The sequence below is a fragment of the Stomoxys calcitrans genome, chromosome 5 (assembly GCF_963082655.1).
Source record: "Stomoxys calcitrans chromosome 5, idStoCalc2.1, whole genome shotgun sequence".
Taxonomy (NCBI): domain Eukaryota; kingdom Metazoa; phylum Arthropoda; class Insecta; order Diptera; family Muscidae; genus Stomoxys; species Stomoxys calcitrans.
Window position 1 is genome coordinate 37,177,270 of NC_081556.1, and position 26,135 is coordinate 37,203,404.

The window sequence follows — 26,135 nt, forward strand, 5'->3', positions numbered from 1 at the left end:
ACGGCATTTGCCACTCAAGGTAGATTCGTTGGGGTTGTTTATTGTTGTTGTGCTAATGACGCTACCTCTTAATTGTATCATAAGGCGCAATGTACTAAATTATTTCGCAGGTACGGATCTAAAATGAAATTTTCTTTGCGTTGCCAACAGGCATTGGATTGGAACTTTTGTTTGCAACTAGGAATGAAAATGTATGTTTTAATAGCTCTATGCAACATGAAATAATTTTATATGCAATTTAAAATGGTTAATATCAGTACATATGTACTTTATAAGCCGAAAAATGATTAAAAATAAGTCAAAATATAAATTGATATTTGTCGCCATCGTGTAGTATCCTTTTTTTGTAACGTTTTGGTTGCAAAAGAAATTTCGTTAGAGGTGCATACCTAGCTTCAGCCATTAATTTTACTTGGCAACTCTGATTTGGTTTACTACCTGAATCTAACACAATTAAAAGGAAGGAATAAATAATAATTGCAATACAATAACTTTACACATACAAACATATCTTAATACAACTGGCAGCAGCTGGCAAAAGTAACAACAAAATCTTCCTAAATTTCTAAGATGGGGTTCGACGGCGGTAAGTAGATAAGATACAAAACATTCTCCATTTTTGCCTGCATGCATTCATTCGGCTGTAACACGTTGCACAAGAATTATTTCATTTAAATAATGTGGCACATATTATCTGACCTTGCATACCTTGCGAATACCCCTTTCCATGGTTTTGGTGGAGCAGATGAGGAAAACTTTAAGATTGTCAATGGCCAAGCGTTCACCGAGGATAATATGTTGGTACACAACCTTTTCGTTTATAACATTCCGATTAAGGTGAGTTCCCTTATTTTACTATGTGCTATTTTTTTATTTATTGCTAGTCGGCTTACTAATGCGTTTTATTTTTGTTTAATTTTTTTCGGATCGTAGACCACAACTGAGCAATTCCTGACATACTTTAAGAAGTTTGGCGAAATAAAAAATGTTCGTTTATTAAACGATAATAAAAAGCGTAGAAATGTTCAACATCACCATCAAACACAAAAGATTGGATTTGTCAACTTCTGTGACGCCAAAGTTGCAGCCAAGTAAGTACGAACAATTTTTGTAAATATTTTTATGGTATTTTTTAAATTTTAGAGATAGATCACTCTGTGTTTTGACGCCATATTACATAGGCAATCCTTCTATCATATTCCACATTTTTTTATACCCTCCACCTCAGCATGGAGGTATACTAATTTCGCCATTCTGTTTGTAACACCTCGAAATATGCGTCTAAGACCCCATAAAGTAACATTTTAAGTCAAACCTGTCATGTCCGTCCGTCAGTCTGTCGAAAGCACGCTGACTTTTGAAGGAGTAAAGCTAGCCGCTTAAAATTTCCTAAAAATTCTCAATTCTCGTCCGATTTGACTGAAATTTTGCACGAGGTGTTTTGGTATCACTTCCAACAACTGCGCTAAGTATGGTGCATAATCGGTACATAACCTGATATAGCTGCCATATAAACCGATCTTGGGTCGTGAATTCTTGAGCCTCTAGAGGGCGCAATTCTCGTCCGATTTGACTGAAATTTTGCACGTAGTATTTCGATATCACTTCCAACATCTATGCTATGTTTGGTTCAAAGCAGTTCATAAACCGATATATGGTTGCCCAAAAACTAATTGCGGATTTTTCATATAGTCGGCGTTGACAAATTTTTTCACAGCTTGTGACTCTGTAATTGCATTCTTTCTTCTGTCAGTTATCAGCTGTTACTTTTAGCTTGCTTTAGAAAAAGTGTCAAAAAAGTATATTTGATTAAAGTTCATTCTAAGTTTTATTAAAAATGTATTTACTTCCTTTTAAAAAATCCGCAATTACTTTTTGGGCAACCCAATAGCTGCCATGGGAACCGATCAAGGGTCTTGACTTCTTCAGCTTTTAGAGGTAACAACTGTGCTAGGTATGGTTCAAATCGGTTCATAACCTGGTATAGCTGCCATATAAACCGATCTTGAATCTTGACTTCTTGGGCCGTTGGAGGGCGCAATTCTCATCCGATTTGGCTGAAATTTTGCATGAGTTGTTTTATTATGACTTCCAATAACTGTGATAAGTATGGCTTTCAGCTTACGTGTGCAATATGGTCTGAATCGATCTATAGCTTGATACAGCTCCCATATAAACCGATCCCCTGATTTTGCTTCTTGAGCCTCGAATCGGACTATAACTTGATATAGCTCCTCCTTCCCCCCCTCCTCTGTCCTTATTCATTATTCTTTGTTTGCCTAAAAGGAGATACTCCGCAAAGAACTCTACAGATGCGATCTATTGTGTTATCTTTCAGTCAATTGTGGTACTACATTAAGTGTGAAGGAGAAGAAAGATTCTTTCTGGTTGCTACCTTGAATAAGCCAGATCGCTTTTAAAAGCCTAATAACTTGAAATTGTTCACTTCTGCGAATTCAGACAAGTCTTCAAAGAAATAAGAAACTAAACTCCTTCTGCTTGCTAGGAAGAGACACGATCACGCTCTCTGCATTCAGAATAATATATCGTCGGCCTAATGCTATCTTGTTCCGTTTTGACGTTTTTGAGTTTAAATCAGTTTCTAGGGTTTTAAGGTGCGTACTTCACAATTTTAAGAATTTTTGACTTAAGTGCATTAGCGCCAGAAGCCACTTAAGATTCGAAAGTTTTAATTTAAAACCTACCTTACTGGTTGGAAACCCATGAAAAGGGAAAGCAACTTGATTTCGATTCTGCATGGAATCCCCACAGAATGAATGTTATTAGATTTAGTGAATGTGAGATGTGATTAAAATAATGCAGCATCTTGCCTCTTATTTCGCTGCAAAAAATCTGAAAATATCTGCCACTAAATCTCTACGGAGTGACAATTCCGACCATCAAGTGTCCCAAAATACTTGGTGTCACATTTGACAGCTCTTACAAATCCTCCTCACATGCCACAGCAATTTGCGAAAAAGTCAAAAGTAGAATCAAGGTCCTCAAGTCACTTGCCGGCAGCACTTGGGGAGCTGACAGAGAAGCAGACAGGAAAGCGTACAGAGCCATAGACCGGTCTGTGGTAAGTTATGCAGCGCCAGTGTGGTCTCGTCAGCTCTGTTTCACGCACTGGAGTAATATTCAGATCTGTCAGAATGCCGCTCTTCGAACTGCGACGGGCTGTCTCCTCAGTTCTCAAGTGGACCACCTCCATCGGGAGGCAAAAATCCTACCCGTGCAAGACATAACTACATGCTGTCTAAACAATACCTTCTGGGTCATCCAATTCATCATCTTGTTGATGGGTATCACGCTCTAGATCTACATGATGTAGAGCTTGAGGTCCAGCGCTACAAGAGAGAACCTCTAGATCAAGTGGGTCTAGACAACATTCATGCAGACAATAAACAAACAAAGAAACACGGTATTTATTGCACCTTAAGAAATTGATCTCACCCGGCAAACCAGAGTAGTTATGGCTCAATTACGATCCGGCACATGCAGCCGCTTCAATTCCTACAAAACGAGGATTGATGACGGCGTGCAGTATGTATGTCCCGATTGTGACCAAGGACCACACGACACGCGTCACCTGTTTTACTGCCCAGCCATACCCACTCGTTACAGTCGCAGCCTCTGGACGCACACCATCTTAGTCGCACAGTTTCTAGATCTTAACACCCAACTGAAAATGGAATTGGATATTTCGATGTGTTGCAAACGGAATGACAAAATTAATATGCCCCCATCCTTCGGTGGTGGGTATAAAAATGGAAAAATATTACCGGTAATGGGAGAAAACGTACGTTTAGCACCGCAATTGGTACAATTTGGTACATCCTTACAGATGGAGCCAGAGGTCTGAAATTTGGCATGTAGGTAAAACTAGGAAATATATGATGGGTGGCTGAATATTTTATTCAAAATTCGTACATTTGGGTACCAAAATTGTTACCATTTTGTACTTCCTTTACAGATAGAGCTAAAAGTCTGTAGTTTGGCACGCAGGTACAACTAGGAAAAATAAGATGGGTGACTATGATCTTTTTAAAATCCGTACATTTTGGTACCATTTGGTACTTTATGTGCGAACTGAGCTACAAGTCGGAAATTTGGCATGTAGGTTAAATTAAAAAATAAATGATGGGCGAACTTTTGTGGTACTTTCTTTACAGATGAAGGTTAAGGGTTGAAATTTGGCATGCAAGTACAACTAAGAAATAAATGATGAATGACTGAGTGACTGAGTGATCTACTCAAAATTTCTACATTTTGGTACCATTTGGTACATTCTGTTCAGATGGAGCTTGAAGTCTGAAATTTGGCATGTAGAAATAAGAAATATATGATGGGCGGCCAAATGATCTATTCACCAGACACGCATTTTGTTACCAGATTCGGTAATATTTGGTACTTTCTTCATAGTTGGGGCCAGAGCTGTGAAATTTGGTATATATTGGGTTGCCCAAAAAGTAATTGCGGATTTTTTAAAAGAAAGTAAATGCATTTTTAATAAAACTTAGAATGAACTTTAATCAAATATACTTTTTTTACACTTTTTTTCTAAAGCAAGCTAAAAGTAACAGCTGATAACTGACAGAAGAAAGAATGCAATTACAGAGTCACAAGCTGTGAAAAAATTTGTCAATGCCGACTATATGAAAAATCCGCAATTACTTTTTGGGCAACCCAATAGATACATTTAAGAAATACAAAATTGGTGACTTAATGACATATTAACCAGTAAGGAAAGGCAAAAGTCGGGCGGTGTCTACTTTATAATACACTACACACTACAAAGTTGGAGCTATATCTAATTCTGAACCAATTATGATGGATCTAGGCGGTCCAAAGCAAATATTTTAAAACTGTAATAACTACGGTTGACAAATGACAACATTATTGCAAACGATGGCTCTCTTATCCAGTTCAACACTAGACACACTTTGACGGCAATAGATGTTTCAATGCTCTCAAGTGATATTGCTTCAGATATATCATAGAAACCCCTAGGGACCCCTGAATTCGGAGATCACTTTCCGATTTTAATGACAAATAGTACTCAAGGCAATTCCAAGCGTTTTGTGCCATGTTTTATAGAAAAGTATGTAGATTGGTCACGGTTCTCTGCAAAAGCGGACCAGTTGTTGTCGATACATTATGTACGCTTAAAACAACATAGACACAGAAGCTGCGCAGTTGAAGAAAATCACAAGAAGATAAGCTAAAGAAACAATGCGACAAACTAAGGACTCTAAAAGAAAAAACCCCCAGTGTGGTTTAACGCTGCTATACGGAAACTTATAAAACTAAAATCTTGGAACATTTTAAAATAAACAATGCCCTTGCAAAACGCTATAAACTATAGAAAAGCTTGTGCGGCTGTCATAAGAGAATGTGGAAACCAAATCAGGAGAACGAATGTTGTAGTCTAGAGTCAATAAATTGAGAACGAAATAACTAAATTCATTTCCAGTCATTATCGAGAATGGTAGAGTTATTGAAAATCTATCGGTGGTTGCCAATAGTTTGGCGGAATTATGGAGTTCCATAAGCTCTGATTCTGCGCTAACCGCAAGTGTACAACGGCACAAAACAGACCTGTTTGGAACAATTCCTTTCTTCAAACATTTCGCCAGATAACGATCTAAGCAAATCAGTTGATCTACACGAATTAAATAGAATTCTAAGCAGTCTTAAAGGGACAACACCATCACTAGATGGAATAACTTACAAAATGATTAAAAACAGCCCAACTTCGTTTAAGCTAAGACTTGCAGCCTTTTATACCAATATACTTCAAGCAGGGATTTTTCCTTATGACTGGAAAACTGCCTTGCTGTCTCCAATCCCAAAGCCAGGAAAATCCATCAACTCACTTGGCAGCTACCGACCGATTTGCCTCCTACAAGTGCTATCCTTTCCTCAAGGTTATAGAAGTTTTGCAGATATTTGATTTCCGAAAAGCAGCACGCATTCATCCTGAAACACAAACTACATAGCATTGGTCACCAAATAGAGAACATAGTGGTGTCTGAAGATATTGAAAAGGCTTTCGATAGAGTCGTGTCATATTTTGTTTTAAAAGAGCTGTATGCCTGGGGTGTCGCCCCAAGAACGCTCAAGTTAATACGTTCATTCCTTTCTAGTCGCAGTATTATTGTAAAAGTTGGTGGACATCTTTCAGAACTGTCATCTCTTCAGAATGGAGTACCCCAAGGCTCACCACTATCTGTTTAACTCTTCTCTATCCATGCTAATACTTTAGCCAAGTCCACAGAGAATATACCTGCTATTGGCTTTGTAGGCATTTATGCAGACAACATATTTGCTATTGCATCTGGATCCCCCACGCAAGTGCAAACGAGTATACAACTCTTTAACAGCAGGATTCAACACTGGGCTTCTGAGCATTGTGCTGTAATACCAGAAAAGAAGTCCAAAATATTGCATGTGTGCAGACGAAGAACATGCGATGCCAATTTAATTTCTCTGAACAATTGCAGTATTGAAATGCAAACTTCGAATTCTTGGAATAATTTTCTCAAGAAACTTATTGTGGTGCGATCACGTCAAATTTATTACGGCCAAATTGACCAAAATTAACAACCTACTCGGGCTCATATATGGTCAAAGAAGAAAGGCCCACATATTGATACTGCCATAGAAATATGTCGATCATTAATAGATGGGTTTATTCTACATGGTTTTACCATATACGGATGGACTTCGAAAACAAATATCAACAAATTAAATGTTGCAGTTAACAGCTGCTACAGGACAGCTACAGAGATACTAGGTTAGGTTAGGTTGAAAAGAGGGTGCAGATATTAATCCGCCCCATGCCACTATGGACATACACTTAAGCCAGTAATTGGCCTCTAAAAAGAAAATTTTAAATTAGAAATTCCGTGCTACTTACAAAATCCTTAATTGTTTACAAAACCACTCTCCTAAGTTGGTTCATGTCTTATATTGTGTCTCCACCCAAGTGCCGGTATCTGTTAAATGCAAAAGCCGCGCAATGACAAAGGAATTGCTCCAACGTCTCATCATCTTTCCCGCATGCTCGTGAGCTCGTAGTCCTGTGTCCCTTTATGATACCAATAGCTATACTGACCTCCTACTTGCTTTCTTTTAGTAATAGCCTCGTCTTCTCACGATATGGATCACCCCATAGGATTTTCGCCGTCCTAACGACCGTTTCGCTGTTCCACAATGTTGCATGCACATTCGTCGCCCACTCCATTAACTCGGACTGCGTCGACCCGATAGCTTCGGTTTAAGCAAGTTTATTGACGCCAGTCCTCTGGCCTTCACCGCCAAATCGTCTGCCCTTTCATTTCCCCTTACTCCGTTATGGCCCGGCACCCAAACCAAGCGGCGTTTGCTATCTTCAGAGAAGCCGTTATTCTCCTTCTTACACTGCAACACTGTTCGTGATCTTACCGTCCTGGTTGTTATTGCCCCTATGGCAATTTTACTGTCGGTAAAGATGTTCACACTCGACGTCCTCGCGTTAGCACCACACCACTTCACGCATTCCGTGATCGCTCGGATCTCCGCCTGCAAGACCGTATTATGGTCAGGCAGTCTAAAATAGATCTCAGTCCTTGGGTTCTCAATGTAAACCCCCAGGGCCACTCTGTCCTCTAGCTTTGATCCATTCCTGTAACATGATCTTCCAGATGACAATACTAGGGTTTCGTCAATCCAAGACTGTGCCGAAGGCAACAGTGCCTCGCACTCGACCTCAAGTGTCGTCTCAGGCACCCGATTGAAGACCTCTCGCCTCGATTGCACCGCGATGGTATGAGCTGCTCCCATCCTCAATCCATTCTCCTATCGCCCTAAGTCTCGGGTCGGATATCTATTGGGTTGCCCAAAAATTAATTGCGGATTTTTTAAAAGAAAGTAAATGCATTTTTAATAAAACTTAGAATGAACTTTAATCAAATTTACTTTTTTTACACTTTTTACACAGCTGATAACTGACAAAGAAAGAATGCAATTACAGGGTCACAAGCTGTGAAAAAATTTGTCAACGTTGTCCTCATCGCTCCGCCTATGCCAAGACAACATGTTCTCTGAACCCGTTGTATGGTCCTTATGTTGCACTTTTTCTCCATAGCAGTCCACCAAACTACTGAGGCGTAAGTAATTACGCTCCTGTAGAGCCAGTGGACTATCCTAGGATTCAGGCCCCATTTCGAGTCTACGGCCCGTCTACATAGTGCCCAACATCTGTGAGCCTTTTCTGTACGCCCCTGAATGTGACCCTTCCAATTCAGTTTCCTGTCAAGATCACACTTTAGTATTTGAACTTGTCAGATCTCGGAATTGTATTATTGAGGAAACGTGGTGCTCTAAATTGGCTCACCTTCGTCTTTCTCGTGAACAGGCATATTTCGGTCATCTCAGGGTTAACATTGAAACCTCTGGGTCTAGCCCAGTCATATGCCATATGCAAGACCCTTTCGGCCCTTCTGCGTAGCTCGTTCGGATCTTTACCCCTTAGAAGTATTATAACATCGACTGCGTAGCAGAATGGTTCAAATCCCTCCTCAGTCAGCATCCGTAATAGGTCATTTATGGTGGTCACCCATAGGAGTGGCGATAAATTGCCCCCCTGTGGCGTTCGCTGTGCCACTTTCTCCCTTATATTTATGCCATGGGACACACAATTTATTTATATTTATGCCATGGGACCGTCAATTTATCAATCCCATGGCAGCCGGTTGTGCGTACCGGATTGATCCGATGGAGTTCTCCATCGGCCAGGGCTGCCGCCTCAGTGTACAACACACTGCTACAACAACAACAACAACATGTTCCCTAGCATAGGTTTATCCAGTCTCTAAGAACCGGGTCTACTCGGTACTGGTCTAAGGATTGGATCAATGTGTTGATCCGCACATTGTTTAAAGCCCCCTCGATGTCAATGCATACCGCCAGGGTGTATGTTTTGGCATCGAAGGATTCTTCTATTTTATGCCCAACCTTGTGCAGTGCAGTCTCCACCGACCTTCCCTTGACATAGGCATGCTGTTTGTATTTGAGCAGTTCGCTGGAGTTCATACTCTTTATCATGGTGTTCACAATAGGTTCCATGGCTTTGTGTGGAAAGGACGTAAGGCTTATGGGTCTCTGTAGGCCTTTGGTGTCGCATAACTTGCCTTGACGGGCTTGGGTATAAACACCACCCTTGCCTTCTGCCAGGCTTTCGGAGTATATGCAAGTCCCAGGCACGCTGTGAAAATGTTGGCCAGATAGTCTGCTTCTTTCTGTAGTAATGCCGGAAATATTCCATCAGATCCGGGTGACTTAAATGGTTTGAAGCGCCTCAAGAATGCCTTCACCATAAATTCCGTTATTATATACCTTCGATCAACGTCATTATTCCAAGATTCCGGTGTCTCTGTGAGTCCCTTCGTATCCTGTGGAAAATGGGTTTTCATCAAAAGCCTCAACATGTCCTCCGTCGTCTCTGCTTTCACTCCCATGTCGTCTACTAAAGTTTCAGTATGGACATGGGTTTGTGAGAGAAACTTTTTTTCTTTTATCTTGGCGGCGTCATTAACGCTATCGACTTGTTCGCGGAAAAGCTTCCAGGAGGCATGTTTTGCCCCTCTGGTAATCTCCCTTGAGCCGTGTGTAATACACATACCAATAAACTTGCGCCTTTTTACGACGTGCTCTGTTAAAAAGTCTGCGGACCTCTTTCCCAGTATTGCGAATCTCGCCGGTCATCTAGGGGTTTTCTTGGGCTGATTTCCTTTCCCGTAGAGGACAACCATCTTCGAAGGACCCCACCAGTGCAGACGTAATCCTGTTGACATTTTCGTCAATGTCTTCTATGCCTGGACAATCTAAATTGTCTTGCCCAAGTCTTCTTCTGAGTAGCCTTTCGAATTTTGTCCAGTTGGTTATCAACTTATACCGGAAGCTTATCGGATTCGACGCTGGCCGTGCTATTCTAAACCTAATGTAGCGATGGTCAGAGAAAGAGTGCTCCTTGGAGACCCTCCAATCCTTAAGGTCATCGATTAGATTTTCAAAACATATCGTCACATCTAATGCCTTCTCCCTAATCCTATTAACAAAGGTAGCGGTGTTACCAAAATTAGGTGTTATTAGGTCGTTAGTATTCCAGAACGCTGTCAGGGCTTGGCACCGCTTATAAGTGTTGGTACTACCCCACGAAATGTGGTGAGAGTTCGCATCGCACCCTATTAGTACCTCGTTTCCTGTCTGCTTTGCTTTCCTCACCAGGCGTTGCAGCTTCGACGTGGGTGGCGGTGTCGCAGAGTCGAAAGGCAGAAGGAAGTGATGCCAGAAGGAAGTGAGTAGCTGAGGGTCCAACTTAAATTGCGTATGGAACAAAATATTGGGTTGCTCAAAAAGTAATTGTGGATTTTTCATATAGTCGGCGTTGACAAATTTTTCCAACGGCTTGAGACTCTGTAATTGCATTCTTTCTTCTGTCAGTTATCAGCTGTTACTTTTAGCTTGCTTTAGAAAAAAGTGTAAAAAAGTATATTTGATTAAAGTTCATTTTAAGTTTTATTAAAAATGCATTTACTTCCTTAAAAAAAAAACGGCAGTTACTTTTTGGGCAACCCAATAGCATTAGGCCGACGATATGTGAAGGATCTTGCGGCGCCTGTAGACCTCATATGTATCTTCCTTGAAAGCATGAATAATTTATTATGTTAACCATTTTACCGTTGACACCACATGGCGGTGTTTTCTAGACAATCTCAACGTCTATCACTATGTTCTCATTTTTTATTTTAATTTTTTTTTTAGAGTACTGCAAAATAAAAATCATGCCATAAATAAGAAAAGAATTGGTGTGCGTGCATGTGATAGTTGGCACCAGCCCGGTGCTCTAGGAAAAAAAGATGCCTCAGGTGCCACAGACAATTCAAGCAGCGAGCAGTGTCAACAGGAGGCCTTAATTCTAAATTTAAACGACGATTGTTTGGACTTAATATTCAAAAATTTGCCCCTGCTTGATCAAATCAATTTTGCTCGAACTTGCCGCCGTCTTAAAGATGTATTTACAATGCACTCCAAGGCATGCTATAAACATTTTCTTCTACCTGATTTGGAAAAACTAACGTTATGGCAGACGCGTCAATTCCTCGAAATGGCTGGGCCTTGCATTGAGGTTTTGACAGGGCAGCTGTCATACAAACAAACAAATCGTATTATTGAGTTTCTGGGTCTATTCTGCACAAATGTTAAGACTCTACAAATGACAAAAGTGATTTTGAAACCAAAAAATTTGCGCAAATTATTGAAAAATATGACGAAAATCGAAGCGTTGTATCTAGGCAATACTGAACTATGCGATTCATGCATTCCCATTTTAAAGAATTTACCCAATTTAAAGACGCTGGGTTTGGAACGAAATACTGAACTGACAGGTAAGTTGAACTAATGTTGTCCCAAAGTAATTATTAATTAATTTTTATTATGCTTCGAATGTTTTCGAATTTAGTTAGTGCTGCTACCGAAAGATCTTTCGTGTTTGTTATTACAAACACGTTCTTATTTTTGAGCCGCCACTAATTTTCATTCCCGTAGTTCTGAAAGAATTCCGAACGATATCTGAACTGCGATTCATTTTTTATTCAGATATTGCAAGTTGAGAGCAAGGGAGGCTACCGTAGCACAGAGGTTAGCATGTCCGCCTATGACGCTGAACGCCTGGGTTCGAATCCTGGCGAGGCCATCAGAAAAAATATGTCAGCGGTGGTTTTCCCCTCCCAATGCTGGGAACATTTGTGAGGTACTATGCCATGTAAAACTTCTCTCCAAAGAGGTGTCGTACTGCGGCTCGCCATTTGGACTCTGCTTTTGAAAAGATGGCCCCTTATCATTGAGCTTAAACTCGAATCGGACTGCACTCATCGATATGTGAGAAATTTGCCACTGTTCCTTGGTGGAATGTTCATAGGCAAAATTTGCGTTTGCATGCAAGTTGGGACCACGCAGTGGCCAAACAAATTTAAATGAACAACCACGGAGCAACAGCGAGATTCGTTGCCGTTGTCAATACAACTTCCAATAGATGCACAAAATCATGTGTATACCATGGGAGTAGTGTAGTTGTGCAGACAAAAAGTATGCCATTACACAAAAACACATGCATTGAGAAAAGTACAACTAATAGACAGGGTTGTTGAGCGTGGTTTATGTGGTATTTATAAACATAGAGGCGTGTTCGAAATAAATTCGGTACAAGTACTACATACCAACGTGCGTCACTTGAAACCTACACACCCTAATATGGCTAATGAGTATTTCTAAAGCAAACTACGAAAAGCGCCCCATTGTTGTTGTTGTTGTAGCAGTTTATTGTGTACTATCTTTCGTCTACTTGATTCTGTCGAGTGTCAAGACCCAGGAACTCCGCGACTAAGATGGGGTGCGTCCACAGGGATCTGGGTCTGAGCCGAGTGGGTCTGGCCGGGCAGTTAAACAGGTGACGTGTATCGTGCGGTCCCTGGTTACAATCGGGACATACATCTTGCACGTCGGCATCAATCCTAGCTCTGTGGGAATTGAGGCGGCTGCATCTGCCGGAACGTAATTGAGCCAGAACCACTCTGGTTTGCCGGGGGAGGTCGATTTCTTCGGGTGCAATGGGTGGCGGTCGTTCTCCAAGGACTACATTCACCCGGTAGCCAATTAACGCGTCTGCTACCGTGTCTGCATGAATGTTGTTCAGACCCGCTTGATATGCCGCTTGATCTAGAGGTTCTCTCTTGTAGCGTTGGACCTCACGCTCTAGATCGTGTAGATCAACCTTAAGGCTTCTGGGCGGTGGGTATCTATCCACAAGATGATGATTTGGATGATTTCTGCGATAGCAGCCCAGAAGGTATTGCTTAGACAGCATGTAGTTATGTCTTCGCACTGGTGGGATCTTTGTCTCCTGATGGAGGTGGTCCACATGAGAACTAAGGAGACAGCCCGTCGCAGTTCGGAGGGCGGCATTCTGACAGATCTGAATTTTATTCCACTGCGTGTCACAAAGTTGACGTGACCACACTGGCGCTGCATAACTTACCACAGACCGGCCAATTGCTTTGTACGTGGTCAACAAGGTTTCTTTGTCAGCACCACAAGTGCTGCCAGCGAGTGACTTGAGGACCTTGTTTCTACTTTTGACTTTATTGCAGATTGCTGTGGCATGTGGGGAGAAAGTGTAGGAGCTGTCAAATGTGACGCCAAGTATTTTGGGACACTTGATGGTCGGAATCATTTCTCCATCGACCATCACAGTCAGCTCAGAATTCACCTCACGCGTATTTGTAGTGAACAGTGTGGCTGAAGATTTGGTGGCGGATATCTTCAGATTTCTTGCAGCGAAATATGAGGCAAGCTCGTTGAGGTAGGCGTTCAACCTATCGCAGATGTCATCAATGGGGGGGGGCCTGATGCCATGATCGTACAGTCGTCCGCATATGATACGATCTCTATGCCGTCTGGAGGAGGTGGGATGGAGGATAGGTAGAGGTTAAACAGAGCCGGAGATATCACCCCACCTTGGGGAACTCCCTGTTACACTCTACGGTGTTTTGACTTCTTATCCCTAAATTCCACAAATGACTGGCGGCCACACAGATAATTCGCGACCCAACGTTTCAGGCCTGGCTGGAGGGACGTGTTGGCGATGTCCTCAAATAATTTGGCATGGCTGGCTGTGTCGAATGCCAAAGCTATGTCACGCTGGTCGTTACCTAGGGGAGAATGCCATGACGTGTGATGCGCATTAAAATCCCCCAGAACCAGACGATTATGGCCAGATAGCAACCCACTTATGTCGGGGTTGTAAGCCTGGCCGTTAATCGGGACACAGCTACAAACACGTTGTATATCTCTATCTCGGCAGTACCAGACTTGACTGCTACCCCCATACATTCCATGTAGGGGTCACTAGCGTCAAGCGCAGGCGCGATAGGTCTATACTGCACGGAATGGTGTATAACGAAGGCCAATCCCCCACCTCCATTCCTTGAGCGATCCTAACGTAGCACATAGTAACCGTGACAACTGTGCAAGCTGTCTCCTGGATCGCTGTGACCAATATGCCCTTCCGACTCATAAAGTCCACGATCTCATCGATCTTGCCACGCAGTTCCTTGCAGTTTAACTGTAAGAACGATACACTTCCCGGCACTGGCAATAGTAGGGCTAGGATGCTGCCCTTGCGTAAATTGCCGTACGAGAGAGGTCGGGGGGGTCACAAAGTCCGACGACGAGGACGCCGAAGACGACGACGGCGCTTGTGACCCACTGCTGGTTATATTCGCACAGCACCTTGCGACATAGGCCAGAGCAAGAACGGAAATGTACCCACTCCATGCACCGGTTACACCTCACCGACACCGACCGATGATGAAGGCGGTTCTGGCAAACCGAACAGAACCAGGGTCCGGGGTTCTTTTCAATCCCGGCACGGACCAGAAGCGTGCGGAGAAGGCACTCCGGGATGTGCCTCTCCCACGACGAAAAAAGACGAACATGTACACTGAGGCGGCAGCCCTTGCCGATGAGGATTCCATCAGGTCAATCCGGTGCGTACACCCGGCTGTCATGGGATTGCCCATTGTGGTTGGTGTGTGTTGCGATCTCTGACATATTTTCCATTTGCAAAGAAAAATCTCCGATCATTGAAATCGACTCGAAAGAGAAACAAACAAAAATTGTAAAATGATCTACTCCCACTTCGTTTCTTATGTTTTTTCTTTTGTAAATGGCAACTAAGAACAACGATTAGTCTCTTAGTTACCTGGAGGGCGTCCCAATCCTACAAGAAGTAGGACGAACAATAGTAAGATGGGTTCAAGAATGTCGCTAGGGACAGTTTGGTGATGGCAGTTGTCGACAAGGGAGAAGAACAGAAGTGGGATAGTCAATGGCCTGTCATCAGTATAGTCCGATGTTCTTGCAAGATTCCTGGGTTTTCTCCAATTTGTGACGATGCAGGCTGGTATCGGGGCCGATACAGACTAATTGTCTTCGGCGATCAACGCTCAATTGAAATGTATCGTTGCGCACGAAAAAAGATTGGTGAGATCTGGCCAAGCACAGCACTGGATACCAAGAATTCCCTCAGATCCTGAATCCATCTTTGGAAGACTAAGGGAATGTAATCCACATCTTTCAACCACCGAGTAGAAGATTGGTAGATTGGATGAGTCTCTCGGTGACCGGAGATATGCAGTATTTGTACTAAACTCCGGCTGTTTCGCAGAACTCAACATATCTGAAGGAGTTGTATCCTACGGATTCAACAAGTTGAAACTGAAGATCTATAGAAGTGGTGGGTTTGGGGAATCGGGAGACGACACAGCAGTTGATGCTGAACAATTGCCTGAGGAACTTTCGACCACACCGCTGAAGTCTGGCGGATTGCAGGAGACTGAAAATCCCCCTGCCACAACCGAAATAGGAGGCGTAGGCATCGAAACGGGATCGACAAGCCCTGTGTGGGTGGCTCATCTGGTTGAATTGGGCTCAAGATGTGAGCCAACGGGGAAGGACAGTACTCAAAAAGTACTTCGACAGCAGCAGCTGGTGAAGCATCTAAGGAGGACTCGTTCACCCCGCAAGTGTCTGGTATCCTGAGGAAGAGTGGTTCCACTGTTTCCTCGCCACCCCTGGTAGATTGCAGGAGACTGAAAATCCCCCTGCCACGATCGAAACAGAAGTGGAAGGCATCGAAACGAGGCCCGACAAACCCTGTGTGGGTGGCTCATCCGGTTGGATTGGGATGAAGGTGTGCGCCAGCGGGGAAGGACGGATCTCAAAAAGTACTTCGACAGCAGCAGCTGGTGAAGCATCTAAGAGGAATCGTCCACCCCGCAAGTGTCCCGAATACTGAGGAAGAGTGGTTCCACTGTTTTCTCACCTGCGCCTGGCAGATTGCAGGAGACTGAAAATCCCCCTGCTACGATCCAAACAGGAGAGGAAGGCATCGAAACGGCGTCCGACAAACCCTGGGTGAGTGGGTCATTCGGTTAAATTGGGCTGAAGGTGTGCGCCAGCAGGGAAGGACGGACCTCAAAAAGTATTTCGAGAGCAGCAGCTGGTGAAGCATCTAAGGAGAAGTCGTCCACCCCACAAAGTGTCCAGTATCCTGCAGAAGAGGGGTTCCACTGTTTTCTCACCTGCGCCTGGCAGATTGCAGGAGACTGAAAATATTCCTGCCACAATCGAAACAGGAAGGAAAGGCATCGAAAGGCTATCCGACAGGCCTTGTGTGGGTTGGATTGGGCTGAAGGTGTGCGCCAACGGGGAAAAACCGAACTCCAAAAGTACTTCAACAGCAGGAGCTAGTGAAATATCTAAGGAGAAATCGTGCACCCCGCAAGTATACAGTGTCCAGAGGAAGAGGGGTTCCAATGTTTTCTCTCCTACCTCTGGATGGGTACGGAAGCTCTTCATGACAAGATCTAACGAATCTTGTGAGGATGAACTCCTGACGGAATCAGAAGACTAGGTTAACGCAACAATGGTGGAGGTTCTGAATGCTGATTATGTTCCGGTTTCAGCAGATAGGTGGAGATTTATCTACAAAAAGGCCACTTCGGCGGCACTAAAGGTCCTCTTAATGGCACTGCAAATTGACGTGGTTCTTATCCAGGATCCATGGGTGTGTGGAGGAACGGTTCGTGGACTAAGAATTCCGAAATTTTAGCTACTCAAGGATACAGGGAATGGGAAACACAGATGCTGCATTCTTGCAAAGAGTAGTCTAAATGTTTCTCTTCTACCGTCGCTAAGCACTGAAGATTCAGTAGTAGCCAGCCTTGAAATAATTCAGTCTCATTACTGGCTGGCTTCCCAATTCCCTATATGCCACACGATTCATAGATGCTGTCTTCAAACCTTAAGTTGCTGGTTGTAGCCGCTTCTGCAGGGAAGAAGAGCCTCTTTGTAGCAAGTGATGCTAATGCACATCACTCGATAGGGGAAAGTTGGGATGTCACCGTAAGGGATCAGCTGCTTATCGAATATATTATATGTTGTAATCTGGCAATTTGTAATAAAGGGAATACACCGCCCCTTATTACCAAGAACAGGCAATCCCGTGGCAGCCGGTTGTACGCACCGGATTGACCCGATGGAATCTTCATCGGCAAGGGCTGCCGCCTCAGTGTACGTGTTCGTCTTTTTTCGTCATGGGTGAGGCACATCCCGGAGTGCCTTCTCCGTATGCTTTTGGTCCGTGCCGGGATTGAAAAGAACCCCGGACCCTGGTTCTGTTCCGTTTGCCAGAACCGCCTTCATCATCGGTCAGTGTCGGTGAGATGTAACAGGTGCTTGGAGTGGGTACATTTCCGTTCTTGCTCTGGCCTAACTTCGCTACGGGAGTATAGTCATACTGGCTATGTCGCTAGGTGCTGTGCGAACATAGCCAGCAGTAGGTCACAAGCGTCGCCGTCGTCGCCTTCGGCGTCCTCGTCGTCGGACTATGTGACCCCCCCGACCTCTCCCGTACGGCAATTTATGCAAAGACAGCACCCTAGCCCTACTATTGCCAGGCCAGTGTCGGGAAATGTATCGTTCTTGCAGTTAAACTGCAATGGACTGCGAGGCAAGATTGATGAGATTGTAGATTTTATGAGTCGGAAGAGCATATCGGTCGCAGCGATCCAGGACACAAAGCTGACTAACATCTGCAGCTTGCACAGTTGTCACGGCTACAAAGGATCGCTCAAGGAATGGAGGTGGGGGATTGGCCTTCGTTATACACCATTCCGTGCAGTATAGACCTATCTCGCCTGCGCTTGACGCTAGTGACCCATACATGGAATGTATGGGGGTAGCAGTCAGGTCTGGTACTGCCGAGATAGAGATATACAACGTGTATATACCGCCGGTTGGCAGCTGTGTCCCGATCAATGGCCAGGCCTACAGCCCCGACATAAGTGGGTTGCTATCTGGCCATAGTCGTCTGGTTCTGGGGGATTTTAATGCACATCATTCGTCATGGCATTCTCCCCTAGGTAACGACCAGCGTGGCATAGCTTTGGCAGAGCAGATAGATAGCTCCACGTTTTGCACGGTGAATGAGGATGCCCCCACTAGGATTACGAGGAGGTGCAGCAGCTCGCCAGACATCTCAATCGCATCCCCTGATCTCCTGAGTGACGTATCCTGGCAAGCCGTCATCTCTTTGAGGTCAGACCACCTCCCCATAATCCTCACCATCGACCGACCACCCGACTTCATAACCTCTGAGCGCCGGACGTTCATCAACTACAAGAAGGCCAATTGGACTGGCTTCAGAGAGTATACCAATCGCCGCTTCAATGAACTGCTACCCCCCTCTGATGTGCTTGTGGCCGAGAGGAAATTCCGAGACATCATCAACGCAGCAGCCGCTCGCTTTATACCAGCCGGTCGAATACCGCAAGTGCGACCCAATTTCCCAGCGCAAGCAGTGGTACTCGCAGACGAGCGTAATGGGATTCGTGCTATGGACCCCGCTAACCCCAGAATCAGCGAGCTGAATCTGGAAATAAACAGGATAGTCAACGAACATAAGCGGAATTTGTGGCTGGAACACTTGGAGCAATGTAACTTAGGCACCGGTGCAGGCCAATTGTGGCCCACTGTTAAGTCTCTCTCGAACCCCGGTAGACGGGACGACAGGACCTCAGTCACTTTTGGCGAGTTAACCGTGACTGATCCGAAGAGATGCGCCAGGTTGTTCAACCGTCAATTTATCGTGCATCCCGAGAGAGACAGGGCAAGGAGGAGAGCCATTCGCCGTATTCGTGGTCTCCGAGCCGATGAACAGCCATCACAATTTACCGTGGGCGAAGTTACGAATGTCATCCGTGGCGCCAAATCTTCCAAGGCGTTGGGCCCCGACGGAATCTCTACATTGATGCTGAAGAATCTGGATTTACCTGGAGTTGAGTACCTTACCACTGTCCTTAACCTGTCATTGAACACTCTTATAGTTCCCGATGTCTGGAAAATGGGCAGAGTGATCCCGCTACTGAAGCCTGGTAAAGACCCGAGTTTGGGGGAGTCGTACAGACCGATCTCCCTTCTCTCACCAGTGGCTAAGACGCTTGAGGCATTACTCCTCCCGAGCCTCGTAGGAGAATTTCCATTCGCCGAGCATTAACACGGATTTCGGAGACTGCACAGCACAACAACAGCTTTGCATGCCATCACCACACACATTTGCCGTGGCTTCAATCAACCCAGGCCATGTGATAGGACGGTCCTCGTGGACCTATCGAAGGCATTCGACACGGTCAGCCATGCCAAATTATTTGAGGACATCGCCAACACGTCCCTCCAGCCAGGCCTTAAACGTTGGGTCGCGAATTATCTGTGTGGCCGCCAGTCATTTGTGGAATTTAGGGATAAGAAGTCAAAACACCGTAGAGTGAAACAGGGAGTTCGCCAAGGCGGGGTGATATCTCCGGCTCTGTTTAACCTCTACCTATCCTCCATCCCACCTCCTCCAGACGGCATAGAGATCGTATCATATGCGGACGACTGTACGATCTTGGCATCAGGCCCCCCACCCATTGATGACATCTGCGATAGGTTGAACGCCTACCTCAACGAGCTTGCCTCATATTTCGCTGCAAGAAATCTGAAGATATCCGCCACCAAATCTTTAGCCACACTGTTCACTACAAATACGCGTGAGGTGAATTCTGAGCTGACTGTGATGGTCGATGGAGAATTGATTCCGACCATCAAGTGTCCCAAAATACTTGGCGTCACATTCGACAGCTCCTACACTTTCTCCCCACATGCCACAGCAATCTGCAATAAAGTCAAAAGTAGAAACAAGGTCCTCAAGTCACTCGCTGGCAGCACTTGGGGTGCAGACAAAGAAACCTTGTTGACCACGTACAAAGCAATTGGCCGGTCTGTGGTAAGTTATGCAGCGCCAGTGTGGTCACGTCAGCTTTGTGACACGCAGTGGAATAATATTCAGATCTGTCAGAATGCCGCACTCCGAACTGCGACGGGCTGTCTCCTTAGTTCTCATGTGGACCACCTCCATCAGGAGACAAAGATCCTACCAGTGCGAAGACATAACTACATGCTGTCTAAGCAATACCTTTTGGGCTGTTATCGCAGAAATCATCCAAATCATCATCTTGTGGATAGATACCCACCGCCCAGAAGCCTTAAGGTAGATCTACATGATCTAGAGCGTGAGGTCCAGCGCTACAAGAGAGAACCTCTAGATCAAGCGGCATATCAAGCGGGTATGAACAACATTCATGCCGACACGGTAGCAGACGCGTTAACTGGCTACCGGGTGAATGTAGTCCTTGGAGAACGACCGCCACCCATTGCACCCGAAGAAATCGACCTCCCCCGGCAAACCAGAGTGGTTCTGGCTCAATTACGTTCCGGCAGATGCAGCCGCCTCAATTCCCACAGAGCTAGGATTGATGCCGACGTGCAAGATGTATGTCCCGATTGTAACCAGGGACCGCACGATACACGTCACCTGTTTAACTGCCCGGCCAGATCCACTCGACTCAGACCCAGATCCCTGTGGACGCACCCCATCTTAGTCGCGGAGTTCCTGGGTCTTGACACTCAACAGAATCAAGCAGACGAAAGATAGTACACAATAAACTGCTACAACAACAACAACTAGATATTACCTTTGTATGGGAAGATATAAGTGGAAGAATATGCGACTGGGAAGTTTTGGATGACCACAGCTTCTCTGATCTTCGTTATATTTGTTTGAGCCTTAGAGAAAATACTGCAGAAGAGGTCCTCGGCCAAACAGAAGAAAGGGATTGGGATAAAGTTTGGCACAAATTCTGCACATCTATCCCTTCTAGACCAGAAAAGGAAGTGGAAACTGCGGAGGATATAGACTAAATAGCTCGCTTGTGTCAGCATGTCCTAGTGCCATTCCAAGGGGCAAACAGCGACCGCCATGGTAGATCCCAGGGCTGGTTAATCAAGGAAGGACTGCAGAAATATTTTCAACAGAGCGAAAGCCACAAGAGCACCACACGATTGGAACATCTATAAGGCTGAGCTTAGAAAATATAAGGGCCAGCTGAGCAAGTCTCAGAATAAATCCTGGGTAGATTTCTGCAGCGCCGTGGAGGATACATCTGAGGCCTTTAGGCTAAGGAAGATTCTGTATATATTCAGAAGTCAGAGAAGGTATGGGCAATGTTCAGTGAGGAAACACTCGAACTATAAGTTGATACAGCAGCAGCATGTATATAGTAGAGGCAAATCCACTGAAACATCCCTTCACGGCCTAGTCGACTACATAGAGGGTTCTCTCGCAGTCATGGAATGTACATTGGGCGCATTTATTGACATTGAAGGCGATTCCAACAGTGTAAAACCGACGTCAATGCTAAAGAAGCTGGAGTTTCATCAACTCTACCTTAAGAAAGTTTATTAATAACTAACTAAAAGATGCCTTACGGCGGGCTTGGGATCTGTGGATATAAAAAGATGGGTCAGCAGAGCAACACCTCAAGGAGGTGGTCTGTATTCTCTACTTTGGAATATAGCCATTAACAAGAAAAAGGCATAAATGTGGTCGCGTATGCTGATGACGTGGCAATTGCGGTTAGGGGAAAGTTTCCCAGCACTCTAAGAGATATACTTTGGGAAGATCTATGTGCAACAGCAAAGTGGGCTACCGAAAGTGGTCCAGGAGTAAATCCGTACAAGACGAAGTAGTTCTTTTCAGAAGGAGATACAAATTGCATACAGTGGCACCAGTCTCCTGAGGAGGAGAGTATTTTCCGTATAATGAAAGCCCAAAATACCTGTGTGTTTTGCTGGACAGGAAATTGAACTTCAAATCCATCAACCTGCAGAGAGCAATTATCAAAATTTGGGAGTTTTAGTGGCGATCCTCGTCAAGCTTATGTAGGTGAGCAAGCTCGTTCCGGTCCAAAGGACCGATCGCCGCGGGAACACGTTGGCCATTGGTTATTTAAAATCGTCAGTAAACCACCTTGTCATATCGTGCATCATAGCCACTCAGTATTTGTGCAAGAGCCGGTGCCGCCCGGCCTCTAACTGAGATTCTCCGCTTGCTGCCGCTGAGTGTCCGCGACTGCTGTTGCAACTACTCGGTATGGAGCATTCCACTATCCGCAACCTGTGGAAGCGCCCGGCAGCTCGCAGATTAGCTTCTCGTAACAGCAATGAACACCACACAGATCGGACTTTAATGTTCCGGCCGGTGTGATACTTAGGTGTGATCTTGGATAGGAAAGTGAATTGGAAGTGTCACGTTCAGGGGCGTACTGAGACGGCTCACAGATGTTGGGCACTATGTAGACCAGCCGTGGGCTCGAAATGGGGCCTGAATCCGAGAATAACCCACTGGCTCTATAGGATCGTCATTAGACGCCTCAGTAGTTTAGTGGAGTGCTATGGAGAAAAAGTGCAACATAAGGACCATACAAAATCTTCAGAGAACATGTTGCGTTGACATAGGCGGAGCGATAAGTACCACGCCCACTAGGGCACTAGAGACTATTCTAGATATCCGACCCATTGACATAAGGATTAAGTGTGAGGCAACCATTGCTGCTATGAGACTTAAGGCGATGGGATAGGAGCAGTTCATAACATGGCAGTATAATCGAGGCGACGATAGGAATCCTGGAAGGAATGAAAGAGGTTTCCGATCGGATAACTGAGACGACGCTTGAGGTCATGTGCGAGGCATTGCTGCCAGCTTCACATCCTTGGAGACGGAACTCTAGTTTTGCCATTTGGAAGATCATGTTACACGGATGGATCAAAGCTAGAGGACAGAGTGGGGCTGGTGGTCTACATTGAGAACCCAGGGGCTGAGATTTGTGTACGACTGCCTGATCATAATTCGATCCTGCAGGCGAAGATCCGGGCGATCACGGAATGCGTGAGGTGGAGCGGTTTTCACGCGAGGACGTCGAGTGTGAACATCTTTAAGGACAGTAAACTAGCCATGCGCGATTTTTTGTTTCAACAAATAAGAAAAGGCAATACTGGGGCGGACTATATAACACTACACCGCCGAGTCTGCCTATATCTATTAAGCAAATGATGTTAAATTTTTAACAATCCCAATAAAATATGACTACCATAGCGAACGAACGAACTTTCAAACAATTTGGACAAAAAATTAGTCTTCTAGCGTTTAAAAAATCCAAATCCGGGGATCGGTAGTAGAGTAGAATTCTTTATGCCAAATTTAACCCAAGTCGGAGCTCGAGAAGTCAAAACTGGTGATTGGTTTATATCGGGGCTGTATCAGTTTATAGACCGAATTGGATCATACTTGGCACGATTGTTGGGAGTAAGAACAGTCAGTCGTTGTGTCAAATTTCAGCCAAAACGTATAAAAATTGAAGCCCCTAGGAGGTGCTCAAGAAATCAAATCGGGGGATCGGTTTATATGGGGGGCTTTATGCAAATCTGAACCAAATAGACCCATTTGCAATCCCCAACGCCCTATAACAATGAGAAGTATCTGTGCAAAATTTCAAGCGGATATCTTTATTCGTTCGACCACTATCGCGAGGGACGGAAGGACGTGACTAGATCGAGTTACAAAGTCAAGGGGATCAAGAATATATATATGTATATAGTTTCGTAGTTCGGAGGTCAATATTTCAAGGTGTTACAAAGGGTGGTGGGTATATTTGCCATTGAAAGATACAAATCAAAGCCTCTGGTTTCAAATCGAACCCATGGCTCAAGTACACTTTCCCCTCATTTGTCTCTGCCTTACTTATAAAACTATGAGTTGAATGGATAACCTTTTAATTAAATTTGTTTTTTGTCTATTCATTGCGATTCTATTTCACAGGAAGATTCATCAAAGAACTTACCTCCATTGAAAGGCTTTACCTCAATGGATGTCATAGCTTGAGATCACGTTATTTTAAAAACATTTGCGAAAGCCTTACCGAATTAAATGATTTGGAAATCGAAGAGTGTATCCTTCTAAAATCAATGAACCTTGCAGAAATGGTCAAATGCTTGAATAAACTCGAAACTCTGAAGTTAGGTTTTGATTCAGCACAACTGCATCATCTCGCCCTGCTGCCAAAATTAAAACACCTGTCACTTGACTGTTCATTCGTGCTGCAAACCAATTTATTTACTACATTGGCAGAACACAAGGCAGATCAATTGGAAACTTTGATTTTGTTCAACTACCAATGTCTGGATTTCGAGAAAATATGTAAAATATCGGAATTGAAGAAGCTAAAGAAAATCATATGCCCCAGTAGTGAGAAACTCGATGATGCATGTATGGAAATGATAGCAACGTTGCCGCACCTTGAGGTTTTGTGCTTGAAAAATTGCCAAAGATTTACCGGCAAAGGTTTGTTAGAGGTGATTAAGCATTGCCACAAACTACGCACAATTAATATTTGGAATTGCAAGCAATTGACTGAACAATTTGCAAAAGATTGTCTGCAACAAATAAAAGGGCTGCAAACGCAACGGGATAAACCGCTTACAATTTATGCCTACCGCTCGGGCATTGAACAGTTTACCACTGCATCAGCGGAGTTTGAGGAAGCCCGTAACATGTTGGAATTCACTTTTAAAATTGATCGTCTGCAAATATCGGAACTGATTCTTGATTATTCTGACCACGATGATTTTTATGATATTGATTATAGTGATGATGATGATGATGATGATGATTATGAGGACGATGACGATATGTTTGACCACATCGATCTTGATGACGATGACTACTATATGTACTATTCCGATCCTGATGATGATGAGGATGATATAGAGTTTCAGCTGTTTCGCCATGCCTTATTCGGTCCCCCCATTTAATTATCGCCTAGGGCGAGAAGATGCTTTCGGATTTTAACTAACTTACTTACTACCAACCTACAAGTAAATATCATCATATCTAATTTTGGCCTCAAGTCACAATCGCCATACACAACTCATGTCCATGTCCATGTCACTACAGTTGGTATTGTGATTTGCCTATGATTGCGTTTTTAAACAAATTTTTATAGTTTTCATTTTTTCTAGATGGCTCTTAGATTCCGTATACTCGCCATTACTTGCTGCAAGCAGAAGTCCATGTATACTTTGATTATTAGCTCAACTATGGCAGCCTTATCATCATTATTTGTCGCCAATCGACTTTAACTCCAACATTTAACTCGATTTTTTTTTATATATATTTTCTGTTGTTTGTAGTGTTTCTTTGGGTTTTTTGTCGTATCTAAGCCATCGCAGGGAAGGAATCCTGGCGATGGGTATGCCAATAAAGCAACTATTCCTAAATATGTAGCATATGAAATGCACTTTGATAAATGTCTACATCATGTATACAGAAAATAAAATTTTCTTTTATAGTAGTATTGTACTAGCCGAACCAGGCCCGCTCCGCTGCGCCTTCTTTAACTCTCTAGTGTATTTTTAGGGTGGGGACACTTCGCCTTGAATGTGGATATCGAATTCGTGTCTGTGTAGCCCATATCGGCCTACGACGCTGAAAAAAAGTTCTGTCTAAGGGTGGAGTGGATATCAATTTCGTACTATACTCCCAAATAGCTTTATTGAAGTCACATATTGCAATGGCCAACAAAAAGGTATTTTAGGGTGGGGCGACCCCCAAACACATGGCTCTTCAATTGGAAATCAAAACTCAAGCACCTTTCGTTTGAGCCGTATATTGTCGTGATTGGTCTATATATCTATGTGCCGGGTGTTGGGTGGCCCCCGAGGCACCCGACCCCAACAATAGAAACCATGTTTTGTTTAAGGTCATTGTAAGAGTGCAACAGAAATTCTAACGAATCGCTTACAAATCTCCAATATCTTGTTTTTTGAATATTAGTATAATGCAAAGTGCTTTTTAGGGAAGTGATGGCACCTCAGACATTTCGACTCAAATATCGATATTAAATTTGGGCTTCACTCCCAAATCCCTTTGGTTGGAACCCCATACAGCCATGGTCGGAGGTCGGCGCTTTGCCCTGAAAATAGTTATCATCCGCTCCATATGATATCAAAAAATTATATAACCTATGTTTCCTTCCACAAAAACCTACACAATCTGCTGAAATTTGAACAAAATCGGTTTAGCCGGAACCAACAAG

At 44.1% G+C, this 26,135-nt stretch overlaps 1 protein-coding gene and 1 long non-coding RNA gene across 5 annotated transcripts; one reads left to right on the forward strand and one right to left on the reverse strand.

Annotated features, from left to right (window-relative positions):
- On the reverse strand, nucleotides 1-798 carry LOC106094145 (uncharacterized). Of its 2 annotated transcripts, none has more exons than XR_001222500.2 (3): nucleotides 709-798; nucleotides 504-641; nucleotides 1-444 (listed from the first exon to the last, which is right to left on the reverse strand). It is a non-coding gene; the product is annotated as an uncharacterized LOC106094145 (long non-coding RNA). The 2 variants fall into 2 exon arrangements; XR_009398401.1 differs by having other exon boundaries at nucleotides 3-444; nucleotides 508-641.
- On the forward strand, nucleotides 410-25,437 carry LOC106094144 (putative RNA-binding protein EEED8.10). Of its 3 annotated transcripts, XM_059369294.1 has the most exons (6): nucleotides 410-586; nucleotides 746-837; nucleotides 934-1,091; nucleotides 10,810-11,432; nucleotides 23,861-24,915; nucleotides 25,060-25,437. In XM_059369294.1, exons 1-5 carry the CDS (start codon nucleotides 571-573, stop codon nucleotides 24,850-24,852), a joined length of 1,881 nt encoding a protein of 626 aa, XP_059225277.1. In that variant the 5' UTR covers nucleotides 410-570; the 3' UTR covers nucleotides 24,853-24,915; nucleotides 25,060-25,437. The 3 variants fall into 3 exon arrangements, with proteins under 3 accessions (XP_059225277.1, XP_059225276.1, XP_059225275.1); XM_059369293.1 differs by lacking the exon at nucleotides 410-586 and having other exon boundaries at nucleotides 613-837; nucleotides 25,044-25,437; XM_059369292.1 differs by lacking the exon at nucleotides 410-586 and having other exon boundaries at nucleotides 613-837.
- The last annotated feature ends 698 nt before the right edge of the window (nucleotides 25,438-26,135 follow it).

What these genes read in the sequence shown, in the direction of transcription:
- LOC106094144 (XM_059369293.1), top strand. Translation starts at nt 679, where the DNA reads ATGTGGCACATATTATCTGACCTTGCATACCTTGCGAATACCCCTTTC. An exon ending in TTTATAACATTCCGATTAAG is followed by an intron (nt 838 to 933) that starts GTGAGTTCCCTT and finishes TTCGGATCGTAG; the next exon opens with ACCACAACTGAGCAATTCCT. An exon ending in GACGCCAAAGTTGCAGCCAA is followed by an intron (nt 1,092 to 10,809) that starts GTAAGTACGAAC and finishes TTTTTTTTTTAG; the next exon opens with AGTACTGCAAAATAAAAATC.